Raw genomic sequence first — 16514 nt, 5'->3', positions numbered from 1 at the left:
CACAGAATAAAGTCTTAAGTTTAGGTGTGGTTTTTAGTGCTGGATTTCCTTGCTTGCAGCTTGGGGCAGCCTCCTGACCTCTAAGATTTTGCAAGATTTCTGTCTTTAGATTTTATTTCCATTACCTTTATTTAACATTTTGTGATGCTCAGTGTGAAGAGAAGGAATATGCTCTTGTAAGAAAAGCAAGCAATGTCTGTGTGTGGTGTTCCCCTTAGGTGTAGCTAATGAGAAGCAGCGGAGGTTGTTGTACAACTTGGAAATGGAACAAATGGCAAAGACAGCCAAAGCCCTCATGGAGGCAGTGAGCCATGCAAAGGCACCTTTCACCAGTGCCACTCACCTGGATCATGTCAGACCCATGTTCAAAGTGAGTGTCAGGTTCTCACTGTGTCTTTGTTGTGAAGAGTTTAAAGCATGGGAAAAAAAGTGGAAAATTACTTTGAAAAGTTTGCTAATGAAACACACGGATTCTTTGGATATATTTGGCTTCAGTAACCAGTGTTTTGGGCTAAAGCTGTAAGAGACCTCTGAATTTAGTTTCTTCCTCTGTGTAGCTTGTCTGGACTCCACTGCTGGCAGCTTACAGTGTTGGCTTGCAGAACTGTGATGACCCAGAAGTTGCGTCGCTGTGTTTGGAAGGAATACGCTGTGCCATCAGAATAGCCTGTATCTTTGGAATGCAGGTTGGTGCCAGACTTAGCCTGGGACTCGCTGAGGGCCATGTGGGCTCTGGGAGGCAGGTGAAGAATTACAAACAGTATACACATAGAAGATAAAGTGTCTCATCTGCTTCCTTGAAATGGTAAAAGGTCTTGATGTAATCAAGCATTTCTTCAACTCTGCTTTTCTTGCTGAATCTTTTATTAAGAGTCTTTGCTGACTACTCTTGTTCGGCTGGAAAGTGCTCTGACAGTGCCAGCTATCCATAGAAGAAAAATTTGTAGGCAAGTTGCTTTCTCTGCTTCTTTGGGGACTTGATTTTTGTGCTTGTTTCTCTCTCTTGTAGCTTGAACGAGACGCTTATGTACAGGCCCTTGCTCGTTTTTCCTTGTTGACTGCCAGTTCCAGCATTACAGAAATGAAACAGAAGAACATTGATACCATTAAGACACTCATTACAGTTGCTCACACAGATGGCAACTATCTTGGCAATTCTTGGCATGAGGTAAATCTTTATTAGTTTAAATAGTGAACATGGTGTCGTATTTTTTCTTCTACTATCAGCTCTCAGAAGTTGCTCAAAAATGTGAAGAAAGTGCATTATATTGTTAAGTTTTTGTGGGTTTTTTTCTAATATGTAGATAAAAATAATGCACTGCATTTTTTTTTAAGACCCTGTGGAAACTGTGTGACAATATTGTAATTTTTATGGCTGCATTTGATATAGGATTTAAATTATATTAAAAAATCTCATTTGGCTTCAGAAAATTTCTCATATAAACTATTATATTCTTATTCATGGAAACAAAAATATTCTAGCTTACAGGTTCAGACTTGTCTGTGCAATGTTTGGCAGCATTTACATCATAAGCACATGAAAAATTAGGGCTAAAATACTTTGGTGGATGATTGGTAAAAATGAGCTATCAGGATTATATGCATTTTCTTAATGCCTGTTTTCCAGGAGCAATTTTATCAGCTCTAAATCTGTGCTGCTGCATTATATTCTCTGGCTCTAGTCATGGACTACATGATATGAGCCAAAATGTGCTAGAGCTGACAGATGCCTCAGACCTGGCTCACAGCACACTCTCCTGAGTGCTTGTGCCAGCCAGGGGATGTGGCTGTGGGAGAGGAAGAAGGAGGCAAGTGCAGCTTTGGCATTTAAACGCTCTAGGTTGGAATGTTGTTACTCAAGTGGTGATAGCTGCAATGTTTCAGTCTTTTCATCTCTAGGACTATGAAGTCTCTAGAAGATCAGCTCCAATTTGTTTATAGTCTTGAAAGTTAATGGTAAAAATAATGAAAAGGTATCCTTTAGTAGTTAGAGATCCAAGATAGATTTTGGAGCACTGTTTATTTTATTCTTGTATTGGAATGATTTATGGTGGCTGATAGTATTGAATGCAATCAACTTAATTTTCAGTTTTTTTAGTAATGTTTTAGCTCCATCAAAGCTCTTATAACAGCCAAAGCTGTTTGAAAGGTTGGAGAACCTAGAAAGGTCATAAATATTAAATACAAATATATGTTAAGAATAAAAAGATGGTGGTGTGCAGAAACACAATGTTAAATTTCTTTTGGTTTCAGATCTTGAAATGTATTAGCCAGCTGGAACTGGCACAGCTCATAGGAACTGGCGTGAAAACTCGGTATTTGTCTGGCTCTGGGCGTGAGAGGGAAGGCAGCATTAAGAGTTATGCCTCTGCAGGAGAAGAGTTTATGAGCCTGGGATTCGGTAAGATTATTAATCCCAAACTTCACGAAGATGCACATACAAGTGGAGTAAGGATGTTAAAGAATCCTCAGTATTATAACATACTTGAATATATTTACTTGCTTCCAGGGAAAACTATATTGGATTAATGAAATTGTGTATTCCAATATGTGTTTATAATTACCAAATCCGTTGTAACTTTAGAATTGGGTTAAGCTGTTTAATAACTACTCCACATTATTTGTTGGAATATGTTGTTGTCAAAACTGTTTTGCTGTACGAACTCATGGTTTTGTTAAAAGTATTAATTAATGAAAAGAAAAGCCATTTATTTTTAGGAATTAATAGATGTTTCAATTAGTTTTCCAAAGGAATTTCTTATCTTTACATGTTGGGTTTTCTGTTACAGTTTGTATTGTTTCTGCAGTGTGTACAAGAAACAAATCTTAGATTTTTGTCTTAAATTAGAGGGACAAGGCAAGTTGCATTAATCTTTTAAAAAATTAATTTGTATCCTTAATGGTTTTACAAACTTTGGAATGGATGCTATAATGATGATTACAATGAATACAGAACTGTGTTCAGCATTAACTATTTGTAGCTAACTTAAAGTTCATCTTTTAAAATAGTCTTTTATCTGTTCCAATTTTATTAACAATATCATATCACCTTAATCTAATAAATATGATGTTTAGCTGTGTAATAATCTGGCAAAGGCACTTTCTGCTCCATATAAATTACATGGTAGCTAGAAGCAGTAGTCACTTCTCTTTGTCTACTTGCTTGATGTTGGAGTCAATATAAAGTCATTATTTCCTAATGGCAAATACTGTTTTTTAATAATTTATGGCAGGGAACCTCGTTGGGAGTGGGGCTGACAAACGGCACATGGCGAGCATCCAGGAGTCTGTGGGAGAGACCAGCTCGCAGAGTGTGGTGGTGGCAGTAGACAGGTACTGACAATGTCACCTCTGCACTCTTACCTCAGTCATCATCTTTGTCATCTGCCCTTCTGAAATGTTGTCTAAAGACATGCTTCTCTCCTAAACTATGTGTTGGAATGGGAGTTCTTAGTAACTACTGTGCAATGGTGCAAGTCTGCGCAATCATATATTCAAACTTGCAGTGTTTATTCTAACCATGAACGTGTCTCTTACCACATCAAAGTCCAGGACATTTGGGAATGTTCTTTGCTTTATCAGTGTTCTATATGCACCAGTATCAGCAGTCTGAACTCCTCTCAAGATCAAACAGCTGAAGGGCAAGAAGGGACTAGAGTGCATCCATAGTCTTTCTCCTGTCAGTTTTGACAGCCACAGCTGACCATATTCTTAGAGGATATAAAGATCAAAGATGGCTGATAACCAGTAAAGTCTTGTAGCAAAGCTTTCTGTCTCTTTATTGTCCCCATGAAATTTAACACACTGTCACCCAAATGAGTGTCCAGTATAACTTGGCCTGGGTAAACTTGTGAGCCTGTGCCTGTTGCTGCAGTGCGGTAGGAGCATGGTAGACTGTGACTTGGTGCAGGAAAGAGGATGCTTAGACTAAGGAGAGATGCATGTACTGCTGCCAAGGAGCAATACAAGAGGTGCAGAGTTCATGGCATGGAGGACTGTGAAGTATGTCCAGATGTGCTGACCTTTTGCTGCAGCTCTGAGCTGTAACCGATTCTTGCGGATGTGCAGCTGAAACTCCAACTCTTGTATTTGTTGTAGGATATTCACGGGCTCCACGAGGCTGGACGGGAATGCCATAGGTGCGTATGGTGGGTTCCAGGGCCCCTGGCACAGGAGCAGCCTGGCTCACAGCAGGCTTCTCCCGTGCAGTTGACTTTGTGCGGTGGCTGTGCGCTGTGTCCATGGACGAGCTGGCGTCGCCGCACCACCCGCGCATGTTCAGCCTGCAGAAGATCGTGGAGATCTCCTATTACAACATGAACCGCATCAGGCTGCAGTGGTCGAGGATTTGGCATGTGATTGGAGATCACTTCAATAAGGTACTCTTTAAACTAACGTGACACAATATGCATAAATAGTGGGACTTCTTTAATCAACTTTCTGTGTTGTTAGTGGCTTGAATTCTGATATTGAAAAAGTTCCATTCGAGGCACCTAAAAGAAGCACCTACTTAAAAATCTAAAGAGTACAAATATAAATGTTTATAGGAATGATCTTTAATTGTATAATCTTCATTATATAATTTGGTATTTTTGTATTTTTTCTTTGTCTTTTCCTTCAGATAAAATGCCAAGTTAGTTTTCCTCTGAAATGTAAACAAGTGATCCTTGAACAACAGTTGTTTTCCTTGTGAAATTGACTCATGTTAGGATGAGATTTTTAACCAAAGATTCAATTTATTTTATTGTACTGTGTTTTAATTTTAGCATCTAGCTGGCTATTACAATTCTGCTTGATGCATTCAAAATCCATGGGTCTGTTTAGATGGATGAAATGACAGAAAGCCCCCTTTAACAAGAACCCCTTCTTTCCCAAGCATCAGAATACTAGAATGTGCTAGCAGTATTTAGTGGGCTGAGATGGAACTTGAGTGATGAATTTGTTACTCATATAAATGACACGTTAATTGAAAAGTGTTTGAAAATATGCTTTTCTTCTAGGTTGGGTGTAACCCTAATGAAGATGTTGCCATCTTTGCTGTAGACTCATTAAGGCAGCTGTCAATGAAATTTCTTGAGAAGGGAGAGTTAGCCAACTTCCGCTTCCAGAAAGACTTCCTAAGGCCTTTTGAGCATATTATGAAGAAAAACAGGTGTGAGGCACTGCAATTTCTGCTTTAGCTTTAGTCCCACTTAAGGATGTCACTTGGTATGGGTCATGGTCATGTACAGGGAAGTGGGGGAGTTACATTGTGCCAGTGTAAAGTAGTCTTGCATTCCTTTCTCTTCTTTTTTTTTTTTTTAAGATCTCCGACTATTCGAGACATGGTGATCCGCTGTATTGCTCAGATGGTGAACTCTCAAGCCGGTAACATTCGTTCTGGCTGGAAAAATATTTTTGCTGTCTTTCATCAAGCAGCATCAGACCACGATGGGAATATCGTAGAGCTGGCCTTTCAGACTACAGCACACATAGTTAGTAAGTAATGCTTGACAGATGCATGCACCCCAGTTGGCCTGTCTGCTGTGAGTTGGTTTCAAAAGGCTCATCTGAATAAGGCTTTTGTATTTGCAGGCAAATAAACACACAACCTTGCAGCCACACTGTTTAAACTCTGCAGCTGAGTCATACCCTTTAAGTCTCCGGAATGCTATGGACAAACTAGATACAGCTATTCTGCTGTACAACTCAGGAATGTGGTTGGTGAGGTGGGATAGGGAAGAATGCAGGAGAGGGCAAAGAACCATATTTAATGTAGAAGATCTGGCTCTTTTGTGTTTGTCTGTTCCATAGCAGTATGCCATGGGTGATGTGCCTAGATTGATGCAGTTTATCTATGGATTTTAATATCAGTAATTTTTAAAAAGTGTATTTGTTTGTTCTTTACAGCAAATATTTTTCAGCAGCATTTTCCAGCAGCAATTGACTCATTTCAAGATGCAGTAAAATGCCTCTCTGAGTTTGCCTGTAATGTTGCCTTCCCGGACACCAGCATGGAAGCCATCAGGCTTATTCGCTATTGTGCAAAATATGTCTCAGAAAGACCACAGGTATATTTGAATTTGTACCCCTGCTGCATTTTCATACTCTCTTCTACTGTTAAATGGAGATCAATTACTAAGAGCTTTCATACTCAAAGTTCAATTGCAAGTGTTTGTTTTCAAAGCTTACTTGGATTAAGGAGAAATTTTGGTATTATGTAAGCAGTAAACTAGGGCTAGTTAAGTAATGTTAATTCTTGTAAGTCCAAATGGGAAATAACTGAACTAAATAGTCTTTGGGGTTTTTTGTTTTGTTTTGTGTGGTGGGTTTTTTGTCTGGTTTTTTTTTTGTTCTTGTGGTGTTAAGATGACTTGGAAAGTGGTACTTCCTGTTCTGTCACCCTAGTTATGTCTAGTGCAGTTGGTTACAAATGTGTATTCTTCTCCATCAGTCTGTTGTGTGAATACTGAATGTAATAATCACTGGCTGAGGGGAGCCTGGAGTTACATTGCAGTTGCATGTCTCCAGTGCACTCCACGTTCAGTGTACCAGAGACTTGTAGAACTGCTTTCTGCTAATTTTAGATTTCCTTTTTATGTGTATTGATATATCAGTTGTCTGTCACTGTTAAAGTAGCTTTCTAAGAAGTCCAAACCTCAGCAGCTTGTAAGGCCTTTACCTGGACTGAAGTAAAAACAGATTGAAGTATTTATTTCCATATATTATTTTCTAGTATTTTTGCAGATAATTAATCTCAGAGTTGTGCTTGTATTTTGCAGAATTGGAGTGTTACAGTACGAACTAAGCTAACTTTCCAAGTTTCTCTGTACCACTGGTAATATCTAAATTTGTTACGTATAAAGATTTTTAAGATAATTTTTTCTTTAAATGTTTTTTCCTACTGATCTTCAAGGTATTAAGAGAATACACAAGTGATGACATGAATGTGGCTCCTGGGGACAGAGTGTGGGTTAGAGGATGGTTTCCTATTTTGTTTGAACTTTCATGTATCATCAATCGTTGCAAGTTAGATGTTCGTACAAGGTAATAATGCTTTTCTTTTTTTTCCTTTTTTCTTTTAATTCATGCAGTGAAGATATCACAGGAACACATTTTAACATCTGTTCCTATGCTTGTTTGCATTTGTTTACAGAGGCTTAACAGTGATGTTTGAAATCATGAAGAGTTACGGGCATACCTTTGAAAAGCACTGGTGGCAAGACCTGTTTAGAATTGTGTTTCGGATTTTTGATAATATGAAACTCCCTGAGCAACAAACGGAGGTAAAACAAACAAAAAAAAAAAAAACCCAAAAAGCAAGCATTCCCTAGATTTGACTTTTTAACAACTTGCACATCTGAGTCAGCAGTTTCTATTGACATCAGATATGGCCACCCCATACTGCCCCAGACTTAACTAAACACATCCTGTATTCCTTCAAATTCTGTGGCATGAGTGAAACTTTCCCCAGTCCAGTGACCTATGTGTGTGTCCACCTGATTATTTTCAAGAATGTTCTCCCACTGTTATGAACATATACAATTTTCTGACCAGTGTTCATGTGGCCAGCTGAGTGCTTCTGATAAGACATCTGTGGTCATGAGGCTTTAGTTCTGAGTTCTCCTCTCCTCAGAGCTGTGTCTTTTGTTGACCAGCCATGTATAAGCCAAGTGTTGTAATCATGGAAGAATCCCCATAAAACCAAAGACTTTTCATTTTCTGTCCCAGAAATCAGAGTGGATGACCACGACGTGCAACCACGCCCTTTATGCCATCTGTGATGTGTTCACACAGTTCTATGAAGCTTTGCACGAGATCCTTCTTCCTGACATACTTGCACAGTTACACTGGTGTGTAAAACAAGGTACCTTATTTACCTGTATCTTTTGATTAAATGTAGTTTTAAATGGTCATTACTTAAGAAGGGGAAGGTTAACTGAATTTTGGAAGAATAAAAGTTCCCATTAGGACAATATGTGTTGCAGTACATTGATGCAGTATCTTGAATATTTGAGCATCAATCTTTTTATTGAGTTAGGCAACTTTTTTGTTACTGTATTCATAAGGGGCTCATGTTGTTAACTGTGACACAGCAAAATCTTTTGGAGAATGGATCAGTCTTCTGAACCTTCTGCCAACAAGCTTTTGTAGTTTGACTGCAGTGATACATTACCTCCTTTATTTACACGTATAGATACATGCATGTATTCTGATTTTTTTCTTTTTTATTATTTGCTTGCACCTGCTTCTTCCCCCTTCTCCCAACCAATGAGTACTTCTAAATACAGCTTTGAAAAGAACATGTTTTCTTTCTGGCTCCAAGTCTTACACATGAAATCCTGCATCTTACTACCATGGAATATCGGGGGACAATCTTGCAGTAAATCATAAGCTTCCGATTGCTGCTTTTCCTTCCTTTTTCTCAGTCTCTGCTTCCCTTTTGCTTCTGCCCTGTCTTTTGTCTTCCCTAGTTGTATTTCCATCTCATGAAGGCTATTTTGAAAGACTTTTTTTTTATTCAGTAGGTTCTTCAGCTTCATATTGTTGTAACATGTAGGTAGGCTTTGAGCCAAGAGACTGTGCATTTCACAGTATTGGTAAAAAATTTTAATGGAGCAGTAATAGGGAATACTTAATTTTTCCTTGATATTGTACAAGTTGATAAATATGGAACATTTCTTTTACAGATAATGAGCAGTTGGCACGATCAGGTACAAACTGCCTAGAAAACCTGGTAATACTCAATGGACAGAAATTCAGCCCCGAAGTCTGGGGCCAGACATGCAACTGTATGCTAGAAATCTTCAAAACAACTATTCCTCATGTGTAAGTTCATAAGTTTAATTCTTATATTGATACCCAATTCTAAAGCAACAATATTTACCTTTTTTTGGTTTTTTTCCTGTTTTGTTTGATTTTTGTTTGATGTTTTTTGTTGTTGTTTTGTTTCTTTAACTCTTCGAAGCTTGCTGACATGGAAGCCTGTAGGATTGGAGGAAGATTCATCTGAAAAACACTTGGTAAGAGTTAACTCAGGGTGATAAACTGACTTGAAGGGTTTTGTGTTAGGTTAGCTTTTGAAATATTTGTTGTAGTCAATATACTTGTCAAGGAATTGATAGTAGATTGTGTTTGGTGTTACTGTAAAAATGATGTGAAGAATGGATACAGAAAGCCTTTGAATCTAGGAATAGAGAAGTCCTCTGAAAAGTGATAGCTGGTTGAGAGTTAGTGTTTCGGATTGCTGGAATTGCTCTGCACTCTCTTCTAGGATTTGGACCTAGATCACCAGTCTTTAAGCAGCATGGATAAAAATGCTTCTGAAAGAGGACAAAGCCAATATTCAAATCCAACAGATGAGAGCTGGAAAGGTGGTCCTTACACAAGTAAGGAAATCATACAAGCTTTTTCAATGCACCTTTATAGCCAGACTTAATTCACTTCTGTAGCTCTCTACAGAAAGTTTTGGGGCAAGGGGGATAAGTCTTTGCCATTTGTGTTTGTCTTGCAGTGAGATTTTCTCTTTAGAAGATAATTCACAGCATTACTAAATATCAAATTATTAAGGGGAATTTCATATTTTGCTAGCTTGCTGTAAATGAATCATGATTAATTGCTTCTGAAACTTCTGTTGCTCCATTTCATTAGACCAGAAACTATTTGCTGGCCTCCTGATCAAGTGTGTGGTACAACTGGAGTTGATACAGACCATTGACAACATAGTGTTCTATCCGGCAACAAGCAAGAAGGAAGATGCTGAGCACATGGCTGCAGCTCAGGTACCATCAGACTTACTTGTAACCTTGTGGTGACAGTAAAGTACAAACTATGGAACATTCTGACATGTTCACAAAATAGTGTCTTCTCCTGACTTTTAGCATTACCCCGAATGCGTGTGTAAACTACTTTTAAATTGTGATTTTTTTTTTTATCTGCTTCCAGTGTTGCCTGGTGCTCTGCCTGTTGTCGTATTCTATTACCTTACTTTTTATTATCAATGTAATAGATTATAGTTATTTTATCATGAATACATACTATCAAAAATGGGTTTTGTTTGTTTGGTGGGAAAGCATTCTTTTCTGCTCATTAGACTCATTAGACTCATTAGTGTCTTCATTTAGCCACAGCTGAAGCTCTTCTCAGTCTCTGGATATTTGCACTGGAAGTGTTGCAGAGGTTGAACTCTTCAGCAAGGTCAATGGTCAAGATTTCATTCATTGCTGGCTTCAGAGATGTCCCTGTCCCTGAAAGTTCTGATTCTGGGTAGTGGTGCATAGTAGCTCTGGCTTAGCTGTTAATAAGGCTATAAGCTGGAAGTTCTGGATAGTGCATTCACGTAGTGTTTTGGGAATGGTATAGTTAAATTCCTAGTGAAATTAGCTAAAAATATTGACCAATTTAATTAAATTTGGCATGAGCCAAAGCTGAGGAATTTCTACACTAGGCAACATTTAAACCCACACTGTTTTTATTGTTCATTTTGATGTTTTTAGAATTTAACAGACCTACCCAGTTAGCTTGTAGAGAAGAGGAAATGTTCTGTACTGTATTGCTGTGACTGCAGTGTTTCAATAAGGGAGTTGTTCCCTCACTCTTGAGTCTTATTTTCTTATCAGTGACTAGGATAGATCATAACTTCTCTCAAGTACCCCACTAAGAAGAATACACAACTCTGATCTTTGACAGGACCACCCTGCTGTGTTGTGCTGCACTAATACTGCATTGCACCTATAAATGAATTAGAATTACTGAAGTTTACAGCATGTGCTCTCTCTTGCTCTCTCTCTCTCTTTGTCCCTCTCCCCCTGCTCTTTAGCGAGACACATTGGATGCAGTTATCCACATTGACACAGAAGACCAAGGAATGTATAAATATATGTCTTCACATCACCTTTTTAAGTTACTGGATTGTCTGCAAGAGTCTCACTCATTTTCAAAAGCCTTTAATTCAAATTATGAGCAACGAACTGTTTTATGGAGAGCAGGTGAGGTTTTTATTTTTATTTGATAAAAATGTTGAACTACACTTCTAACTTTAAGTATCATGACACAACAATGTGCCATTGCAATCACCTATAGAGTTTATTGGACAGTTGCATGCTTTTATTGCTTGTCTCCTTCCCGATGACTTGAATAATTCTGTTTGCTAAATTATCTGCTTTTTTTGGTTAAAGTAGATCTGCACAGCTGGTACTGCTGTAGTTAAGTATCTTTATAAATAAATCAGAACTCAATCAAAATCAAGGAGGAGGAAATACTGTCTGGACAAGAAATCATTACTGGTCACTAGTGCACATATTATTGATAAAATTTATTTTTGGCTAGTAATTCCAGCTTTGGATGATCCCTCTTGTCCTGTGTGGGACTGATTTCTAGGGTTCAAGGGTAAATCAAAACCCAATCTCCTAAAACAAGAGACCAGCAGTCTGGCATGCTGCCTGAGGATCCTGTTCCGGATGTATGTGGATGAGAGCCGGCGGGAGGCCTGGGACGCGGTCCAGCGGCGGCTGCTCAGGTAGGACAGCCTTGCCCTGCCCTGCCCTGCCCTGCCTGGGGGGAACAGCCCTGCCCTGCCTGAGGGGACAGCCCTGCCCTGCCCTGCCCTGCCCTGCCTGGGGGGACAGCCCTGCCTGGGGGGAACAGCCCTGCCCTGCCCTGCCCTGCCCTGCCCTGCCCTGCCTGGGGGGACAGCCCTGCCTGGGGGGAACAGCCCTGCCCTGCCCTGCCCTGCCCTGCCCTGCCCTGCCTGGGGGGAACAGCCCTGCCCTGCCTGAGGGGACAGCCCTGCCCTGCCCTGTCCTGCCTGGGGGGGCAGCCCTGCCGGGGGATGTGGCCACTCTGCACTCTGAGTTCACTTAGCAGTAAGGAAGCAATCTGCCTAGAATAGATGGAGCACCTTCTTGCCTGACATAGGCTTTTCTTTATAGAAGTGCTGGTGTCTGAATAGCTTTTCCACTGACTACACAGTGATAGAGGTATAATAGGATACACTATAATTGAAAAAGAGTGCAGTATAAGCTGCTGTACACCTGGAATTTAAACAAATTGTTGCATGTGATTGAGAACTTTCCCATGGAAGTGCATCTTGCTTGAAAACAAAGTACACTGAGAGGACAAACAGATCATGTAATCAAAAACTTTATAAGGGTTTTCTTTATGGTTTATGTGAACTGTGCCATCTCTGCAGTGTGTGCAGTGAAGCCCTGGCGTATTTTATTACTGTCAACTCGGAAAGCCACAGAGAAGCCTGGACCAATCTCCTGCTGTTGCTTTTAACAAAAACACTAAAAATCAGTGATGATAAGGTAAGAAGGGGCTTGAAGTCATGTCTGCTTTTGGGTATGTTTTTCATTCCTGCTTTAGCCTGAGTTCAGTCTTTATTTCCATCCAGATTGGAGGTGGGCCATTCCTCATAGTGAGCGCTCTCCTTGCAATACAGCAGTGGCACCTCCACTGTCTGCAGGCCTTCTGCATTGTGGAAATGAGGCTGCATCCATGCAATTCCCAGTTGTGTGGGAATGCGGATAGAATTACTGAACATTGTGCTTTTTCACGTAAAAGCACAATGAGTGTGCAGTAAGGGAGAGGCTTATGCTGTATTACAGCCACACAGGAATGGTAAGGGTGAATTTCACGCCTGTAAAATTGGAATTCCAGTTTCCTTGGCCACCTTGGCAAGAATTATTTTTATGATCTTGGCCCTTTAGAGGAAAACCAAATATTCATGTTGCCACAAATAGACTCTGGCACTACCTCTGGCCTGAGAAGTCACACAACCCTGGCTCTGTTTAGGGAGTAACACCAGAGCACACTCTGCCTGCGCCGCTGCCGCAAACAACACGGATCTCGGTGCCCTTGGGCCGTCGGGAGGGCTTGGGTGAGACCTGGTGTTCTAACAAGTTGCTGTAGCCATGAATGTGTCAACATTTTTTATTTTGCTCTAGCAGTTGAGAATGACGTCCTGTTTCTGTGTCTTGGCTAGTTCAGGGCGCACGCTTCCGCGTATTACCCGTACCTGTGTGAGATCATGCAGTTCGACCTGATCCCCGAGCTGCGGGCGGTGCTGCGCAAGTTCTTCCTGCGCATCGGGCTGGTGTTCAACATCTGCATCACGGGCGAGTAGGCACGCACAGCTGGCACGAGCCTGCCTTCCTGGTAGCTCCCGGTGAGGCTGTTACACCGGCCTGTACGTAAAGCTGTGTCCAGAGATGGATTTAAGTGGATGGGAAAAAATGGGACCCTGTTGTATCACCACAGGAGCAAGTTATTCTTACCACAATGGCATTTGAGAACGAGGAAAATAATCCTGTTCTGTCCATCCTACAGAAGTGTCAGCAGTTTTATTTAAATTATTGCTTACAGAGTCTATACAGTAGATGTGCAGTCTCTTTGTTTCAATGCTAATCATTTGTATGATCCAGTATGTCTCTTCTAGTCTTTTATGCACTGCTCAGTCTTTCATCCCAGCTAGAGCTGATAAATCAGCTGGATATCTCCACAGACATTATGCCCCTTGGAACTAATGACTGTATTTGTGTAGCCTTGTGATGTTGGCAAGTGTTCATAATAAACTTGACTGTGGTGGCCAGTGACCACCCGAGATCCCTCTGGGTTTTCCTTTGTGTCCTGGACCAGGCCAGGCAGGGCACTGGGCTGTTGAAAAGGACAGCCTGGAGGATATTCGGAGAAGGTTTTCCTCCTGTGTAGCAAATGACTTAATTTTTTTTTTAATATCAGTACTGCATCTTCTGAGACTTATTTTTAGTTTTATGGAAGATTTTACATCAGGAGCACCAATAGCATCTACTCCTTTCGCTTATTAGGCTTGAGTTAAAGGCAATTTAAGAAAATGAAAAGGCATTTCTTTTCCTTCCATATATTGGCAGATCATAGAGCATACACAGGAGCATCAAAAACAAGGCTCAGAAGAAATAAACCTACCTTTTTGACCCTTGAATATAATTTAGCAGTAATGGTGATTGATTAGCAAAAAGTCCAATCCTTAACACAACTTTGCCTCCTTTTACTGCAGATCTGCAAGTTCTGATTTGTCATTTTGTGCAAATGAGTTTTGTTCTCAACTCTTAGTTCCTAGTGGCATCTAAAAACCCTGAATTTCCAAAAAACTGCTCTAGCAAAATTAAACAAGTTCATTCACGTGCTCTAAGGTAACAACACAATTCTGTGCTTTGAAGGCTTTCTGTGAAGCAAAATATGATGTGACACCACAGCTTTGTTTGCCCAAGAGAATTTTCTTTCCTTGAAATGCATCACGTTTCTGTGACAATGTTTCTATGACAGGATGCTGTCTTGACCTTTGAAATAATTTTAAATTTCAAGTTCAAAACTTTTCTAAACCAGGGAAGTATGGCAAGATAAGAGGTTCCACTTCCTAAAATAATGCAAAGTAGTATTAAGTGCTGTGCTATCCAGAGTAGCAAACTCAAAATATTAACAGTATTGAAAGAAAAAAACAAACCAACAAACAGCAACAACAACCTACCTACTTGAGTGGAACTAAGTGTATAACATTACTTTCTTTTTTGAGTTGAGTTTCCTGGTAGGATGGCCTCGGGTGAGGTTGTCTTTGGATATGCTGCTCTGAGCTGCTGGGAATGTTCTGTCTTTGGAGGTTTTTTGTTTGTTTGTTTTTGGTTGTTGTTGGTTTTTGTTGTTGTTGTTTTTGTTTGTTTGGTTTGTTTTTTGTGATCTTTTTCCCAAAGGGTTTTTATGGTGCTCCTCAATACATCAGTTTGTCCTGTGTAAGCATTGTTTGGGAAAGGTTTTACAGTCAGTAGTAGTGACAAAGCTTTCACAGTTTATTTTCACTTTTTATTTTTAACCAAAGAAGAGTGGTAGTTGTGGTTATTTGACTTTTAAATGCCCATTAGGTTAAATCTATACACTGCTATTTAGTAGAAGGGAGTGAATGGCTATATATGAAAATAGGAGAAGACTGAAAAATAAGTAATGCTGGTATTTAACTTGCTGCATTTGCAATATCCTTTTGTGTTGCATCTCGTGTAGCTGCTCATTCCCTGGGAATGTCACTGCATTGGGTACTGCAGAAAATGAAGTATTTATTTTAATTCTATTAAAATCTGTAATAATATGCTATTCCTTTTCTTCTGGTTGTAGGTAGTCCTAAGGAAAATATTTGAACCATTATTTTTCAGATTTGGAATGTGTTACTGCCTCATGGAATGTGTTCCCTCATGTCCCGTCAGACACACCTGGCCCAGCTGCATGTGTTGCAGGTTTGAAAGCCCTACAGTCGTGTCTTGAAAAAAGTCTCAATTTTGAGGTCTTAAATGACTTCACAGTTGCTTCATGGGCTTTCTTTAGTGTAAAGGGCAGCATGTGTAGTCTCTCTCTGCACATAGGATATTTAATCCATGCTTCCTTTCAGCCTTTGGTCTGAGACTGTTCTTCTCCTTAAGAAAAGCTTTTGTTGTATTTATACCAGTTACAAACCCCTGAAGTTGGGCATGTGATATCCAACTATCTCAGGGTCTGCAGAGCATGAAGGAGAAAGGGGCCTGGGATGCAATTGCATTGTCAGAGCCCAACCCTGTCCTGTTCCTGCAGGCCCTGTCCCCAGCACAGCAATAATCAAATAATCAGGGGGTGCTCAGCTTCCTCGACAGCACTCGTGGGTTTTCCTCAGAGAGTCAGGAAGGGCCAAGCCCACCTCCATGCCAGCTCAGCTCAGCCCCTGCAGTGGTGCCAGCTGGTTCCTGTGTGCCAGCTCAGCTCAGCCCTCATGGCTGGCTCTGTGGAGAGCAGGACTGTGCAGCAGAGGGAGGCAGAGCAGTCACCCCTTGGACGGGCTGTGCAACAGAGGGATGTGCAGCTCACCCACCTGTTATGGCAGAAATCCTCCAGACCCCATTGCTTTGTTATGAGTCATTTCAGGCCTCCCAAGGGAATGGAGGAGGAGAGGATGCTAATGAGGAAAACCCTAAATCCTCCCTTTTGTGGTGATTAAAAACTCCCTTCATGTTGCTTCTGTTGTCTTACCGTCCAGGAAAAGGTTGGTTTTTACAGCAGTTTATCCATGTCTGGTACCTCACATTCTAAATGTGAACAGAACAATCTAAACCAATGTCCACTACTAAAACCAAAACCCCCTCAGGTTTTATTTAGCTCAGTCTTAATATTCAGGAAAAAGATTAAAAATAGTAACTCTGTCAAAAGTGCATCTAGCTTTAATCTGTGACTTCAGTTTGTTCAGCACCTTTGTTTAAAACGTATGTTTTCACATATTTAAAATGCCTGAGTTTTAATATCTCTATTAAGTGCATTTACTATCAATAATTTAAAGACTATTCCTTGCCAATGGATGTATAGAGTTCTGGGAGAATACCAAAATTATATAATATGAAAAACTATGTAAAGTTTTCTACATGAAAATACAATGTACAATAGTTATAATATTCCATGCTTTAATCAAGTGATAAATCAATAAAGTTTTACGAAGTGTTCCTTTTTTGTTCAGGTGCTTCCTTAAGCGGCTCAGAGGCTTCGGCGCC

At 40.1% G+C, this 16514-nt stretch overlaps 1 protein-coding gene across 3 annotated transcripts in view; it reads left to right on the top strand.

The window, feature by feature from the left end:
- Positions 1 to 16466, top strand: part of ARFGEF2 (ADP ribosylation factor guanine nucleotide exchange factor 2) — a 33638-nt gene extending 17172 nt beyond the window's left edge. For 2 of the 3 annotated variants that reach the window (XM_063172678.1, XM_063172677.1), the window contains exons 19-39: positions 219 to 370; positions 558 to 686; positions 1010 to 1168; positions 2254 to 2401; positions 3234 to 3333; positions 4099 to 4139; positions 4210 to 4379; positions 5001 to 5152; positions 5306 to 5478; positions 5890 to 6050; positions 6896 to 7026; positions 7136 to 7265; positions 7711 to 7846; positions 8670 to 8808; positions 8948 to 9002; positions 9254 to 9368; positions 9631 to 9761; positions 10799 to 10967; positions 11359 to 11497; positions 12170 to 12287; positions 12965 to 16466. In XM_063172678.1, the coding sequence (XP_063028748.1) occupies positions 219 to 370; positions 558 to 686; positions 1010 to 1168; positions 2254 to 2401; positions 3234 to 3333; positions 4099 to 4139; positions 4210 to 4379; positions 5001 to 5152; positions 5306 to 5478; positions 5890 to 6050; positions 6896 to 7026; positions 7136 to 7265; positions 7711 to 7846; positions 8670 to 8808; positions 8948 to 9002; positions 9254 to 9368; positions 9631 to 9761; positions 10799 to 10967; positions 11359 to 11497; positions 12170 to 12287; positions 12965 to 13105 (2789 nt within the window). In that variant the 3' untranslated portion in view covers positions 13106 to 16466. The remainder of the gene's footprint in view (positions 1 to 218; positions 371 to 557; positions 687 to 1009; positions 1169 to 2253; positions 2402 to 3233; positions 3334 to 4098; positions 4140 to 4209; positions 4380 to 5000; positions 5153 to 5305; positions 5479 to 5889; positions 6051 to 6895; positions 7027 to 7135; positions 7266 to 7710; positions 7847 to 8669; positions 8809 to 8947; positions 9003 to 9253; positions 9369 to 9630; positions 9762 to 10798; positions 10968 to 11358; positions 11498 to 12169; positions 12288 to 12964) is intronic. The other variant, XM_063172679.1, reaches the window with a different exon arrangement.
- Positions 16467 to 16514: the final 48 nt, after the last annotated feature.

Source organism: Melospiza melodia, chromosome 19, assembly GCF_035770615.1.
Source record: "Melospiza melodia melodia isolate bMelMel2 chromosome 19, bMelMel2.pri, whole genome shotgun sequence".
Taxonomy (NCBI): Eukaryota; Metazoa; Chordata; class Aves; order Passeriformes; family Passerellidae; genus Melospiza; species Melospiza melodia.
Note: the sequence above shows the minus strand (reverse complement) of the source record. Positions and strands in the feature narration are given on the sequence as shown.